Source organism: Pithys albifrons, chromosome 4 (assembly GCF_047495875.1).
Source record: "Pithys albifrons albifrons isolate INPA30051 chromosome 4, PitAlb_v1, whole genome shotgun sequence".
Lineage (NCBI taxonomy): Eukaryota > Metazoa > Chordata > Aves > Passeriformes > Thamnophilidae > Pithys > Pithys albifrons.
The window spans coordinates 77890713-77906607 of NC_092461.1; the positions used below are offsets into that span (position 1 = coordinate 77890713).

Sequence of the window (15895 nt, forward strand, 5' to 3'; positions counted from 1 at the left end):
AAAATAAGGGAGAATTTTGGTATGGAATTTGAATAATGATTTTTTTATGCTTCCTTTTACAGACACTTTACAAAACTCAGGTTAAGGAACTGAAAGAGGAAATTGATGAAAAGAATAAAGAAACGCAAAGAAAAATGCATGAGTTGCAAAATGAAAAGTATGCCTATTCTGTTTCTCAAATACACATAAGCTTTTCCATGTAGCATCATCTCACTCCTAAAGCTTTTGATTCAGATTTAAGGTGTTTTGATTCCTTCAGGAAAAGAGAGATCTTAACAGTGTTTCATAACACCTTGTAGGATGGCAAATACATAGGATGTTACGTACATATTTGGCTCAAAAAGGCAAATATGGTTATTCATACTTGCTTTGGACACTGTAGTGTGTGGAAGAAGAATTTAGTAAGATGCAAAAATTTGAAAAGACAGTCCAGTTTGTGGTAACTGTCTCATGTAACCATTTCTTTTTTTATTTGATTATATTATCCTGATAATTACTTGGTATATTTCTATAGTCAATAAAATAGTTTGAGATAAAGATAATGAAAAGTCTTTGAATTTGAAATTTGGTATGTCAGTACTATTCTCTAGGCTACCAAATTTTTTTAAGCTTGTTTTTCCAATTTCTTAATTTATTTAATACATTTTTATTTAACATATATTTATTCTGAAGAAGGACTTATGCATGAAGTAGAGTTTCTTTGAAAATCTGAGTCTCTTGTTCTGCCTGAGCATCAGCATTGCAAAACCATAATCTGAAGGGCAGAAGTTACGTACTGTATTCATGATGAATTTTGGTGGGCTAAGAAAGGGAGAAAGAAAAGATACTGTGCTAATAAATATGATGTAGGGGGAAAATACATGTGTATGCAAAGTTGTTCAGGAGTAGCATCTAACTTGAAAGAAATGGAGTGGGAGGAGGAGATAGGCGAGACTTTTTTTATTCTTCTGTGGTTGTTTTTTTTTCTTACTTATTTTTATAGATTCTTTGTATTCTATTCCCTCACTGTTCTCTACAATCTTATGTTCATCATAAATGTTTCTCACTTGGGTACTGCTGTGAGAATTATGATAATGGGTGGATGTGGGTTAAGTATCTTTTGATGGAGTACTCTGTACATGCACGTACGTTTAATTTTATTTTTTATTCCTCAAAGGCAAGAGAGTTTGACTTGATGTTTCATGGATGATTGAAATGTTAATGAAATTATAGTAAGCTTGCTACTGTAGGTTGTATAGACCCTCAAAAGATACAAGTGTACAGAGTGTGGTTTTTGTAAGACCTAACATAGTGTCAATTAGCTGAGTGGTGTAATTCAGATTTGATAGTCTTCCTGAAAATTGCAATGTTTTGCATAGGAGAATGAAATCTTAATGTGCTTTTTTTACAGAGAAACACTCACTACCCAGCTGGAGTTAGCTGAAACCAAAGCTGAGTCAGAAAGGTTGGCACGAGCACTCCTTGAAGAACAGTTCTTTGAACTGAGTCAGGAAAGCAAAAAAGCAGCATCAAGACACAGGCAAGAACTGACTGACAAGGACAGCATCATAAGAAGGGTAAACTAACTGTTATTAGTACCTATATGTATCTCTTTCAGCTGGAAACATAAGTTCATGGTTTTAATTTATAAAGTCTTGTTGTGATCATAAGTGATAAGTAGTTAAGTATCTTAAGTTTTGGCCTCACTTGGAGCCCCAAACATTTAAATCCCATCATGTGAACTCCCAAAGAAACATCAATTTGATTAAACTGAGGTGAAGCCAGAATGAAAATCAAGTGAATGTCTATAATTTGGTTATTAGGCTTTTGTATTTGCTTCCTGTCATTGCCCAATGTATTGTTTAAGTATTTCAGATTTGTGGAACAGTGTGTATTAGAGATTCTTATTGCAAAGTAACCTCGTCTTTAAAATAACCCATTTGAGAGTCTTGACTAACCCACAAATTGTAATTTTTGAGCTACTTTATAGCATAGCTTTTGAGTGTTAGTATGAGATTGATGAGGCAGTTAAATGGCTGCCTGACACCCGATCCCGTCAGATCTCGAGAGCTAAGCAGGGTCAGCCCTGGTTAGTAATTGGATGGGAGACCTTCTGGGGCTGTGGGTTCTAGTCCAAGCTCGCTCAGCCATGGCAGATGAACTTTAGGAGTTAAATGGTGGGGCCAGTTCTGTGCCCGCTGTGCCTCACCTAAAAAATCCACTGCACAGGCTGGAAGGACACACCTACATGGGGAGAGCCCTTCCCAAATCTCTGTTTGCGAAGCCTGACCATGGTGATGCTGATGAGATTGATAAACGTCTTTAATGGAGGAGTCTCAAATAGCAAGCTATACATAGAGTAGTTATTTTGTCATTACTGTTTTTTTCCCATTGAACATCAGCTATGCACATTTTCTTAAGGATCCTAGGGGTGTAAAGCTCTAGGTTTAACTGAGCTTGGGCTCAGTTGCTCAGATCTTTGTCAGCACTACCATGAATATTCCATCTCTGTGTAAAGATAGTGAAATTAGTGTTTGTTTCTTGTGTTTTCTTTTTTAAGCTGGAAATCTCCAGAATGCCACCATTTCTTAAGCAGTATTTAGGAGACTATCTCTGTGGCATATCTTCTTGCCAATATTTTTTGTTTTTTTCAAATATTCTAATAATTTTGTCAGACAGCTTGATACACAATAATTTGTATAGGCTTCAAACAAAACCTGATTTCAGGAAGACAGTTATGTCTGGGTTTTAATATATATCTGTTAAGTGATCTTGGATGTGGGAACTGACTTATTCTCATATCCAAAGTGTCATGTGTTTACTTTCCAAAATTTTTTTTTGCAACCTATGTACATATTTATCTATGTGTATGCTTTGTTACAGACTAAATTTAGTTTTATTTTTATCCTGATTTATACTTGTTTTGTGTGATTTATGACAATTATTTAGCAGTAAATGCCTCGTGTCTAGTCTAGCCTTTAATGCTGGAGATGTAGCATCGATCAGCTGCTTTTCTGTCTGGATTCAGGGGATCAGGCCTCTAGGTACTACTTCTTCCAAATACCACAAATTAATTGAAAATTGCCACATTCAATAACTGACAATCTCACTTGAGTTTTTAATTATATACTACAGTGTTGTCAGTTCTCTAAAGATAATTTTAAAAAATTCCATCTGGGACAGGTGTATTTTGAGCCTTCTGGTAAATCAAGACAGCACAAAAGAATAGTAGCATTCTTAAAAAATTACATAAGTAGGAATGTATTCAAAGTAAATGGTTGTTACGGATTTAAGGGTAGTTAAAATTGTACTGTTATAAATACTTTCAGAATTTATGGCATGTTTTTTATTTTAAAATGTGTTTGTTTTCATGTAGCTGGAAGAAACTAATAACACATTAACCAAAGATGTTGATTTAATTACAAGGGAAAACACAGAGATCAATGAAAAATTTAAGAAACAGGAGGAAGGTATGTCATGTTTGGAGTTTTAATTCCTCTCTTCTGAGACACGATTGAATTTGAAACTTATTTGGAGAAATGGGAAATGGGAGAAGACATTGCTATTTATCTTCCTTGTTATTTTGGGCTTGATGAAAAAAAAATGTCTTTGTTTTCATCTTGAAAATAAATCTCCTGTGTAAATTGCATCATTTTTAAAAAGGAGGACCCTGGGAACTGCTGACCTGTCAGCTTCACTTCTGTACCTGGAAAGATCATGGAACAGATCCTCCTAGAAGCTCTGCTAAGGCATGTGGAGACCAACCAGCACAGCTTCACCAGGGGCAGGTGCTGCCTGACCAATCCTGTGGCCTCCTATGATGGAGTGACCCCATCAGTTGACAGGGGAAGGGTTACAGATGTCATTTATCTGGACTTCTGTAAGGTCTTTGAAGTAGTCCCCAGAGCATCCTTCTCTTTAAATTGGAGAGAGATGGATTTGATGGATGGACTGTTTGGTGGATAAGGAATTGACTAGATTGTTGCATCCAGAGAGTAGTGGTCAATGGCTCAATATCCCATTGGATATCAGTGACAAGTAGTGTTTCTCGAGCGTCTGTACTGGGACCAGAACTGTTCAGTATCTTCATCAGTGACACAAGCAGAGGGATCAGGTGCACCCTCAACAAGTTTGCAGATGACACCAAGCTGTGAGGTCCTGTTGACACACTGGAAGGATGGGCTGCCATCCAGAAGGACCTGGACAAGCTCAGGAAGTGGGGCCATGGTAATCTCATGAGGTTCAACAAAACCAAGTGCAAGATGCTGCACCTGGGTCAGGGCAACCCCCAGAATCATACAGGCTGGGGGATAAAGGGATTTTTGAGAGCAGCCCTGCCGAGAAGGACTTGGGGGTGCTGGTGTGTGAGAGGTTGGGCATGAGCTGGCAATGTGCACTCACAACCCAGAAGGACAGTCATGTCCTGGACTGCACCATGGGCGGCATCAAAAGAAGTGTGGGCAGCAGGCTGGAAGAGGTGATTCTGCCCCTCTCATGCCTCCTTGTGGGACACGACCTGGAGTGCCACATCCAGCTCTGGGGTCCCCAGCACAGGAAAGTCATGGACCTGTTGGAGTGAGTCCACAGCAGGGCCACAAAGGTGATCAGAGGGATGGAGCACCTCTCCTATGAGGAAAAGCTTAGAAAGTTGGGCTTATTCAACCTAGAGAAGAGAAGACAAGGCTCTGGAGAGAACTTAGAGCAGCCTTTCAGTCCTTAAAGGGACTTAAAGATGGGAACAAACTTTTTAGCAGGGCTTGTAGCAATAGGACAAGGGATAGTGGTTTTAAATTAAAAGAGGTAGATTCAGACTAGATACAAGAAAGAAAGTTTTTCCTGTGAGGGTAATGAAACACAGGAACAGGTTGCCCGAAGAGGTGATAGATGTCCCATTCCTGGAAACCTTCAAGTTCAGGCTGGCCAGGCCTCTGAGCAGCCTGATCTAGATGAAGACACATCCCTACTCATTGCCAAAGGGTTGGACTAAATGACCTTTAAAGGTTCCTACCAACCTAAACCATTCTATGATTCTAAATTATCACTCTGTATTGTATTGTTTCCATCTCCATGTACTGTCTTTGTTGTTACAAACAATTAAAACCTCAGCTGTAGCAGGTAGGAAAAGTATGAGTTTCTGCTCGTACTCCCTCCTCACTTTTTAAAATAAGTTAACATTATGTTCTGATGGCATAATGCTATGAGTGCCTGTCCACTACAGCTCATCCATATATTGTCTGCCTAAGCTGCTTCTGCCAGCCTTGCCCCTCAGTGCATAAAGTTAAGGAAAAGTATTTTCTGCATTTCATATTGCACACAATGTATTAATTAAAATATATGTGTCTATCTCTGGTATTTACAGCAAAGCAATATCAATATTTCAATATCCTTAAGATCTCACTTAGATGTGGAATCTAAATTGTGATTTTATGCAGATCAGTGGTTGTGCATTCTGTTTATATGCATTCTGACTATATGGGAAGGTGCTTCTTATTTAGCTTGCTCCTATGATTTTGCATTTGAACAAGCATTATAAAATTGGGATGCATTCTTTAATATCTGAGGACTAAAAGAGTAAAGGCCTTATTGGTTCTGTTGCCAGTGTCATTGCAAACAGTAGGCAGGAAGGCACACTGAAAAGCTTTCTCTCAATTCTACATTTTCATAGTAGCGAGAATTGGGTGAGCAAGCAGTTTTCAGTATTTTTAAATTTATTGAGTTACTCTTAAGTACTTTAAAATTGTTCTTGAACTTTGTAGTTTTGGTGGAAAATTCTTACCAGTGAACTGCATATTTCTTAATAGTTGGGAAACAAACTGACAGACTGGAGTTGTGATAGAAGGATTGATAGAATTGATTAACTGGTGTGTGAGAGAGGGGTGGGGGGTATATAACAGTATCATTCCTTGTTTAAAGAAAGCCTTTTTCCCCATGCTCTCTTCATGCCTGATTTGAGAATCTGTAGTAAAGGTGAATCCAGTCATATCAGTCTTACTCTGTGTGGTTACTGAAGTAATTTTTGGTAGTGCAGAAACACTTTGATAGTGTAAACATGAAGGAAGTGGAACAACAAACTTAGTCATCCTCAGGAAACAAACATATGTATGTTGGCTCTAGTGTTTCATCTTGATGCCTTTCTGATATATCCTTCTGGTAATTTTCTGTTATTGTAGCATTAAACTGGTAACCTTTATCTTTGCAAAGTCCTTTTTACTCAATATTTTACACAATAGAAAAGGGAGGGATGAAAAAAAAGGCAAATTGTAGAAGTAATTAAGTTTTGAAATATTTAACTTGTCCTAAAGTTTCTCAAAGTTGAATATTATTTTAACAGATTACAAAATGAAAAAAGAGGAGGAAATCAATAATATTAGAATGCATTATGAGAAGAGCATAAACACTGAAAGAACTCTGAAGACACAGGTACAACTTTTTCTGCTATTTAATAGCAATAATTACTTTGCATAACAGAAATATTTTAGGTTTATTGCTTTTGTGAACTCACTCCTAGTTCCTTTGAAATGAAGTTGATATTAACCATGATGTACAACATGCATTGTTGATATTTACAGTTAAAAGAATAAGTTTTGATGTCGTACTTTTCAGTATTAACTTTGGTTATGAATAAGGGCCATTTATTTCGGTGAAGGTTTTTATTTAATTGAATCATATGACTAGAGGAACTGAGAAGTTTGGCATGAAACATGCTAGCATGTATCATTTTTCTTACTGGTTCTCCTTTTTCCTAACAGGCTGTCAACAAGCTGGCTGAGATAATGAATAGGAAAGATTTTAAAATAGACAGAAAGAAAGCTAACATGCAAGATTTGAGGAAGAAAGAGAAAGAAAACCGAAAGCTGCAGTTAGAACTTAATCAAGAAAAAGAGAAATTCAATCAGATGGTAGTGAAATACCAGAAGGAGCTCAACGAAATGCAAGCGGTAAAATAATCTCAATTTTTTCTCCCATTGTAGAATTGCCTCTGTAGGAAAAATGTATAGCTCCTAATCTACTTGGGAAAACGTTCTGGTTCAGCTGTTCTAGTTTACAGAATTTTAGTGAGGCAGAGAACTTGGCAAGAGCTTGTTCTCCTTCATTTCCCTTTTCTAAATACTTAACTGTGGAAGTTACTGTTTTACAAAGACTAAAAACCTGCATACTGTTTGCATTCCAAACTGGTAGCAAACTACCACGTCATTTCACTGGTAGATGGTCTCCTTTTTGTGACAAATGCTAATTTAATAGATGAACATGTAATAGACTGTTTTGTGCTTGAATACCTTGGTGGATCTTTGATATTTAACTTTTTTCCTTCCAAGACTTACCAAAAACTTCTACTATAATAATTTATGTCAATACTATCAAAAGTGTCTAAGTATGTTAGAAAAACAGTAATGAGTTTTGTTTTCAGAATACTTTGATATCCCAGTAACTACTCATGTGTATATAAATACAGCAACTAGCAGAAGAATCTACATACAGGAATGAGCTCCAGATGCAGCTGGATAGTAAAGAGAGTGACATAGAACAACTGCGAAGGAAAATTATGGACCTCCAGCAAGGCATGGATTCTACCAGTGTCGCCAGTCTCCCAACAGATGAAACTGATGGAAACCTTTCAGGTAAGAGAAAAGCATATAGAAACCATTGGATCTTGTGCATGCTGGTAGTTTTGGAAGGTATTCTTTCAAATAAGTTACTACTTTTTAAAATACTCTGTCTGTCTCTTCCTATATCACGTCTCTGTTTCCTTTCTTTCTTTCTTTGGCCTTTTTTAATTTGATAGCTTAGCTGCTTATATTTAAGTCTTAATTTAGTCTTACATCACACTTCCCCCTGTATTGCTTGAAATTTACATCTCCTGTTTCTCAAATACCATGAATACAATGGGCAGTGTTCAGTGAATAGGGCCAGGACTTCCACAACATCATGGTTGTGTTTTATATCTTGAAAGCAAAGTTGTCTTGATCTTGTCTGTTCTTACTCAGTCGTGTAGCACCTCTGTGACAAGTGACAGTAATTGCTGATGTGAAAACTAATTGTAGGAATTTCCATTTATGGTTTTATGGTACTCTGATTTAGCATGTTAACGTAAGAACAAATAATACAGGACAGCCAGCCATTTCTGTATGATGTCAGTTCCAGGCACTGTACTTTGAGACCCACTGTTCCACTGGTTAGTGATTTATCTATCTCTCCCCTTCCCTAGTGTAGTTTGTACTTTCACATGTTCCACTTTTGTATCTCTCAATAGAGGAAAAAAAATGTTAGAGATAATAAGCTATGCATGACAATTTCCATGTGTCAGAGCTAGATTGTTTTTTTCAATGTTAAGTAATCTTTAGAATTCACTGTGAAATTCTTAATAAATAAACTTGTCATACTTGCTTGTGTTACAGATTTATAGTCTGATTTCTATTGTGAAGAAATATTTCTAAACATACAGAACCAAAATACTATTTTGGATACTTTAAGACTTATGAACAATAAGATAAAAGTAAATAGAATCCTTTTAGGTGTCTCTTTTATTGTTAATGCCCTTCATGATGCTCAAATTGCCACATTCTAGAATTTTTCCAGGGGTCTTAGAGTGATTCAGATTTCAGGTAGGTTATGAGTGTTCATAAATGTTTGTATGTAGTTATTCCTTTCTGTGTCTGTTTTTGTGTCCTGTCTTCCCCTAGTGTATTTTTAGAGTTTTATTTTTAGTTAATATTTTAATGAATTACATTCTAGAATAGATTTTTGTTGATATAATGATCCAGTCTTTTCCTTCAAAACTTCCATTCTGTTCAAGAAGCCTTTTGCACGCTGAAGTTTTATCTATAAAACCCTCAGGCAGCTGCCATCTTGTAAAGAAAATGTCTGGGTTTTGTCTTTTGAGAACATCATCTAGTCCAAACTTCCATTGAATTCTTAGATCTATTGGATGGTTACGGAACACTTTTTTCCTTAGCTGTTACATGCCAGGAACTCCCTCTGATATTTCAGAACTATCAGTACTCTCGGGAGTTTTTCTCTTACATACTCATCCTTAGTGTACTCCATTTAATAGAGGTAAAATAGAAATCGGGGGGGGTTTACGTTGGAATTTTTTTCTCCCTCCAAGTTTGTATTTGGAATCAGGTCTTAGGTTTTTAAATGTCTCCAAATTGAAGAACACTGTAGTTTGTAATTTTTAATTGAAAATTTCTGAACTCCTGTAAACTGAGAGCTTTAGGGTTTTTTCCTACAACAAAACAGACCTGATTTATTCTACATAAAAGTGTAGTTTTGAACTTCCTCACTTTCCTTCTCAGCCATTTTCAGTTAATGTCTCTTGTGTATTACATGCAAAGCATGAATGCTTCCATCTAGGCATAGATACCTTCCCTGTTTTCTTCTTAAGGGCAATAGTGTGTCAGTATGACCTTGTTGAGTTGTGTCTCGTATCTTGGAATGACTTTAGGAAAAAGCTCTTTCTTTGTCTGCCTCATTAAGGAAGGTTATTTTCAGTTTTTACCCCTTGAGACGTGTAATCAGACTTCTGACTGCATGACCTGTCACTTCAATTTTGAGGCAGAAATTTCAGTGTGTTCAAGATCTTTTCAAGTCAGCTCTTAATTTCCCTTGTTAATTATAACATCACGATTAGTAGAAGTTCTTCTGGTGTTCTGGTCTCTGGTTTAATTGAGAAAAAAATCAGTATGAAATGGTATGATAGTGAAGTTGTTGGAATTCCGGAGAAACCCTGGCTCTTTGGAATTTTCTGCTGCCCTACATGGCAGAAAGGGACTACTGTCTTGTCTAATTGGGCATTTAGGTTACCAGCCACCAGAGAGGCTACAAGGGTAGAATTCACAATTTATAGGAAGAGCATCTTGTTAAACTTTAGGGTGTGAAATATTTGCAGTCTTTGAATAAACTCAAGGTAATACTAAAATGAATTTTTAATACTCAAAATTAAAAAAAAAAGAAAATTATCTGTTTAGAGGTAGATACAGAGAAATCATGTGGTAACACATCTTACAGCTGCATTTCACTTGGAGCTGGCTTCTCTCTGTCTTACAGCTGAATACCACCTCCAGTTGAGGTAGATTCCAGGGCAACTTAGGCTCTCCCAAGACCCCTTTATATCATCCAGGCTGTTCTCAGGCTTTTGCTTACTTAGAGGTGGGAAAAATCATGGTGTGGAGGAAGGTTTCCCTTGTATTCAATTCTAGGCATGTTTTGTAACTCTCACTCTTGATTATTGGTTCAGGTAGCAGCTCATGTCTCCAGTGTTAACAGAGTCCTTGCTGAAAGAGCTGAGGTTTTTGCTTTTAATGGTGTCTTTGGAATGTCTCTTCCTCCTGGCTGGATTTAGGAAGTCTTAATACTTGCATGATTGTAAACAGAATTCTTCTTTGTCAAGACAGAACATAATCAGGAACTTAAGGATTTTTTTCTCCTAATTGTTATAGGGCACTTAACCTGTTTGAATTGCTTCTTTTCATCTGATTGGCAGGATAATTGAAGCAATGGAGCTGACCAGCAGGTTTAACTGCAGCACATAATATTTTACAGCATATGTTATAAATCATGTCTTGTGTAAAGATAGGATGGAATTAATAAACATGGACCATTTAAGCCAACAGTGTTATTGGAATATGGGACACAGGTAGGACTTTCCGAAGTATCTACAAGTAGCCATCACTTGAATAAACTCAAAGCAAGATCCAGTCAGCAATCCTTGGTTTGCTTGGTTGAAATTATAGTAAGACAGTCCGAGGAAGGAAATAATCGAATGGGAAGGGTGGTCTGGAAAGAATTAGCAAGGTAGTATTTCCAGGCTTTTATTCACAGTGAAAGAGTCTGGAGGATTAGGATTTCCTGAGCATTGGAAAGAGGTGTTCTGCTGCTCATGAAAGCACCTGTACTACTTAGCTCCAGAACAACAAAAAGTTGTGTAAATCAGTACAGCCGTCGTTGCCTTTTGTGATTTTGTTGAAGTCTTTCTGTTAGAGCTCACCTTTACCATAATGAATCCCAATGCATCCTGGCAGTATGAATTCTAACTATGAAGATGTTTAAAATGCAAATCTACATTTAAAATATATTTAAGGGTACCTGTAAGATCTGTACCCTTTATGGAATTCTTTGTTCATATCCTATTCAGATCTAGCTGCCATCAGATATTTTTGCGTCCTATCTTAAGTATTTTGGACTGTGTGCTGGTTTAAAGGCGAACCAGCAGGGGAAATGAACTCACCACGAGAGAGAGATTATAAGTCAGACCTAAAATTTAATAATAATAATACAATAAAAACACTGACACAAAAGGGAAATTGCTTTCAACTCACAAAACCCCAGCAGTATAACCCAGTGTCCTGGGGGACAAACCCAAGGGGGTTTGTTTGCCCTTGTGCTGAGACCCCTGTGGCTCCCCCAAGTCCAGAGCAAAAGGAAATGAAAAACCTGTAGGTGCAGGCGAGGGCTGTGGTCTGGGTGAGAGCAGTGATCTCCTCCTGTCAAGGTCCTGCTGCTCCTCTGGATCCTACGAGAAGTTACCAAAGTCTTCTTACCCACCACTTATGTACCCTCAGGGAGCACCCAGTCCCTCCCCCTGGGCGGGGACTCACACAATGGGTGATTAACTCTGGGAGCCAGGGGACAGCTGTTGATGGCCCATTAGCAGCTCCGCCCCCCTCAGGCTGAGTGTGAAGGTGATAATGGCTCCCTGGGCAGCTGCTGCTAATGGCCCATTGTCCTTGGGGAATGAATAGAGGGGGTAGAATACACAGCTTTGATCACCCCCACACAGGGTTAGCTGGTCCCTCCTGCTCAACTAGGACAGACTGCAACTATAAAGTACCAATTTGGGGATTCTTTCCAAAATACAGGGAAGTTGTCAGGCGATAGTTTTGAGCTTATTTTAAAGATAGGTATTTAAGAATAATTTTCATAGTCTAGGTAGGCCATATTTTCTTAGTTACTTAATCAGAACACTCATAAATATTATTCTTCTGGATCAAATATTTGTGAAATGGCCAGATGAACATTTGCAGTTAGGCTAGCTAACCCCGTCAAGGGAAATCAAATGCACTATAAATACTACTTGAGAGAAACCTTTGTGGCAAGGTTGGAATGAAAGAGCTCATCTAGCCTTTTAAGAGTACATTTGGTTCGAGATGAATGTTAACTTTGTTGAAAAGGAGTATGTTCCTAAACTTATTTTCAACTGCAAGATGTTATTCACAGCTCAGAAATCATCTCTCATTCAAACAGAATTTGCTCACCAAAATAGATTGTAGTAGATAGAAAAGAATGTCAACAGGTTCATTTGAAATAACTCATTCACTTCCTACTTATTTTGAAATTGTTTTCAGAATGTGGTGAAAAAGAAGTGACCTTGGAATAACTCCTACTCACACTGTCCCTATAAGCATCTTTTAAAATTTATTATTATTGGATCTTTCCATATTTTCATATGCTGCACTTTCTACAGATGGATTCTTATTCTTTTTGAACAACAGTCATCCTTCCTATATTCCTTTTGAACTGCATTTGCCCATACTGTGTTCTTTATTAGCAATTAATCACTTTATTTTGCAATGGAGGACTTGAGTTTTAGGGTATTTCTATAATTTATAAAAATGGAAGAATCTTCTCTTGATGTAAAAATCAAAGTATTCAAGACAGGGTAAGCACTACCTGTGATGCCTATATACCTGAGGAAATAGGCTGCCTTTTCCAAAGCTACTGAATGTCAAGAATTGGGGAGGGTTTGAGGGGTGAACACCCACACCCCACTCTTCTTACACAGATAGGAGGGGCAGGGAACTACAAGTTTCCTTAATTTTTCCATATATTTTGTCATTGAAATGAGTTCGACTGTCATGCCTTTCTTCCAGTTCATTTCAGTGCTTCAGTGGTCCCACAGTATTTTGAAGCTCTTCTGTGTGGAGGAATGTTAGGAAATGATTCTGTATTTCTAAGTGTAGTCCCCTTGTAAATATTGTTTACTGCAAGGGTAGTGTGGGAAGGTCTTTTTCATGCTTAGTGCCTGGCCAGACTCATTGTAACATTATATAGCAGAGCATATGGACAATAACTTTTAGGTATTTTGGATGTATTTTCAGAGCTTGCTGGGATGTACCTCACACAAAGTTATTCTTGAAGGATAAAAGGGACCAGTAGCTCCTTCTTACATAATTATTTATGGAGAATTATTCAGAAAATTTTAACTTGATGTTTTTGAAGTTTTCAGTGCTGCCAGTTAAGTTTATTATAAAGAATACACGCATTAGCTGTCAGCTCTATTTCTGTTTTCTGATACTTTTTTTCAAATCACATTTTATAATTTAAAAAAATCCATTTCTCTCTATTTTGAAATGCATTTATGGACTGAAATTTTGATTACTTCATTCTCACATTTCCAAAATCTCAAGAATTTACTATGTCATTTCAGGTTAATGGAATCATGATAGCTTCTCACTACCAGTATCTGGCTTCATAATTTTAAATTTTAGAAGCAACTATTAGTCAGCTCTGGAAAGCTTTTTAAATCTACAATTCACCTTAGGCAGAATGCAAATTTTCTTCTGGCCCTTCTTGATATAATTGCTAAATTATTTCAGTAGTTTTGTGGTGGGAAAACATGTTATTACTTTGCGCTCTGGAGAATTTTTCACTGAAAATTTGAATAAAACACTTGTCTCTTATTCTTTATATCTAGTTGATTCTTCCTGCATTCCTTATTTAATTATCTCCTATGCTTATCTTCTGTGAGTAATGGGGACACCCATGTAGCTTTGCCTGCTTCTTGTGCTCTCTCTCCCTTTTTTGTTTCCCGTGAAAAATATGGATCTGATTTGTTTCACTTCCTGCATCTTCCTGCTGAATATTTTCATACAGCCCCTCTGAATGTTAAATTATGTTTATACTGAAAATCTCTTAATTTAAACTGTAACATATTTTCATAGCAAAGTCTTTCCTGCCTGGCTCTTTGCAAACTATTTACATACAGTGTTAGATGTTGGCATCAAGGAGAACAGCTTTACTTTTATTGTGCAGTAACTGTGTAATCAGATGTTGGCTTGTGATGAAGCATGAATTAAATGCTTATATCTTCATTTTATTTAGCTGGGCTTCTTATTCTGCTTTGCTGAATAGGTAACTACCTATTACTGCATGTAGTACATCTTCCTTTCTAGTAGTAGTTTGCTTTTCTGCTATCTGCTTTATTGTTATAAATACATTAAATTACTAAATAAGTATTTTTTTAAAACCAGAATCAAGACTTGAAGGTTGGCTTTCAGTACCAAACAAAGGAAATATAAAGCGGCATGGCTGGAAGAAACAGGTACAAATACCTAAATGCCTTTTTTTTCTTTTTTTTTTCCTTCCTCAATGGGAAAAATTTTTAGGCATGTGGTGAATTGGTTTTACAGCTCATATTTAAGAACCAAACAAAGTAATTAAGAGTAAATTAGTGTGTATAAAAAACCTAGCAAATTCAAGTTCAGTATGTAATCTTTAGTAATGACATTATGCAAATTTACAACAGGTGGGTGAGGAAATGCTTGCAATGGAACCATAAAAAAATCCCATTACTGCTCTGAGGATGCTGCTTTATACTCCTCATACTGAAAAAGAAGCTCTTTGTGTAACTTGACTGGAGAGAACAGGGAATACCACACCTAAATGTTCTAAAGGTCATGGACTAGCACATCACACTGTAACTTGCCACACATGATTTCCAAGGATGCTTCCATCTCCTTACCTTCTAAATGATCAGTCTCCCTTGAAAAGAACTGGTTTGTATCAGAAACTGTATCTCTGTGCTGGAATTCCCAATCCAAACAAAACCATATCCTTTTGCCTCTGCAGAGGTTGTGATCTGGTTCTCTGAAATGTCATGTGTGTTCACATTGAGATGCTTAGAAGCAGTTTCTGATTATCTTTTCTGGCTTTTCAGTTCCCCTCTTTGAATATCTTTTAGTATAACTAAATGCCAAAGTGAACATGGTCCTTAGAATTTTGTACATTTTACAAGCAATTTGTATCAAGTAGTTTATTTCCCTGCATCTTCTTAAATTCAAAGATCGCTCTTGGGAATTACTCAGTTTATTCGTAATACTTTCAAAGTAACTCTCTGATTTCTGTTGGAGGGTCTTTCTCAAATGCTTCTGTTTACATTCACATTCTACAAGTGTTGGAAGTGGTTCCTACAAAATTTAAAGGAGAAGTTAATTCCTGTCAAAGAAGCACTGAAATTTTTATATTAGACCATTAGTTGCTGAACTCCTACTGTGAAGTATTCCTGTTTTTGCTTGGCTCACGTGGCCTTCCTTACACAGTCAAAGTATTTTGAGTTCTAGACCTGCTGATTTTTACATCAGTATCAGACCTTGTTGATTTGTCTTCAAGTTAAAACCACCACCTGTTCTGGCTTGCTGAGAGTGAGTCTTAAGCTCTGCTTTATTTCAGCTATTGGCTCTGAAGAGTGTTCTCCCAGCCCTTCAGATGAGAGGCAGTGTGAATAAGTGCCATGTGTAAAATGGTTGCTTGCCACAGTTTGGAACCCGATTTTTGCTACAGATACAATTATGTTCTCACTGTGCTTCGAATGTTCAAATTCTGTTCCCTCTGTGTTTCACTTTTTCTCTCAGTTAGCAGAATTGCAGGAAACCTAGAGGGCGAAGTCAAGGATGTTCATGATGCCATGTTTGATTCAAATGCCCGTGGTGTTGGAATGTTCTTCAGGTGTCTCACAAAACACACTTTTTTGTAAATCTGTTCCACAACGTGCTGTGTTTGATAGCTAAGGCTGCTTGACTCCTTTTGTTCTGGAATTGATTTTCTGGGTTGCTCTCAGACTTCTGGCAGTGTCCATGAACAAAAGTGACTGTGCCTAGGCACAAATCATGTAGTTTTGTTCTGGTTTGACTGATCTAAA

The 15895-nt window shown here is 37.2% G+C and overlaps 1 protein-coding gene across 1 annotated transcript in view; it reads left to right on the top strand.

The window, feature by feature from the left end:
* The window catches only part of ROCK1 (Rho associated coiled-coil containing protein kinase 1), a 91121-nt gene that overhangs the window by 63321 nt on the left and 11905 nt on the right, over window positions 1–15895 (top strand). The window contains exons 22-28 of the mRNA XM_071554710.1: window positions 63–157; window positions 1391–1556; window positions 3356–3449; window positions 6311–6399; window positions 6729–6917; window positions 7433–7598; window positions 14229–14299. Of these exons, the coding sequence (XP_071410811.1) occupies window positions 63–157; window positions 1391–1556; window positions 3356–3449; window positions 6311–6399; window positions 6729–6917; window positions 7433–7598; window positions 14229–14299 (870 nt within the window). The remainder of the gene's footprint in view (window positions 1–62; window positions 158–1390; window positions 1557–3355; window positions 3450–6310; window positions 6400–6728; window positions 6918–7432; window positions 7599–14228; window positions 14300–15895) is intronic.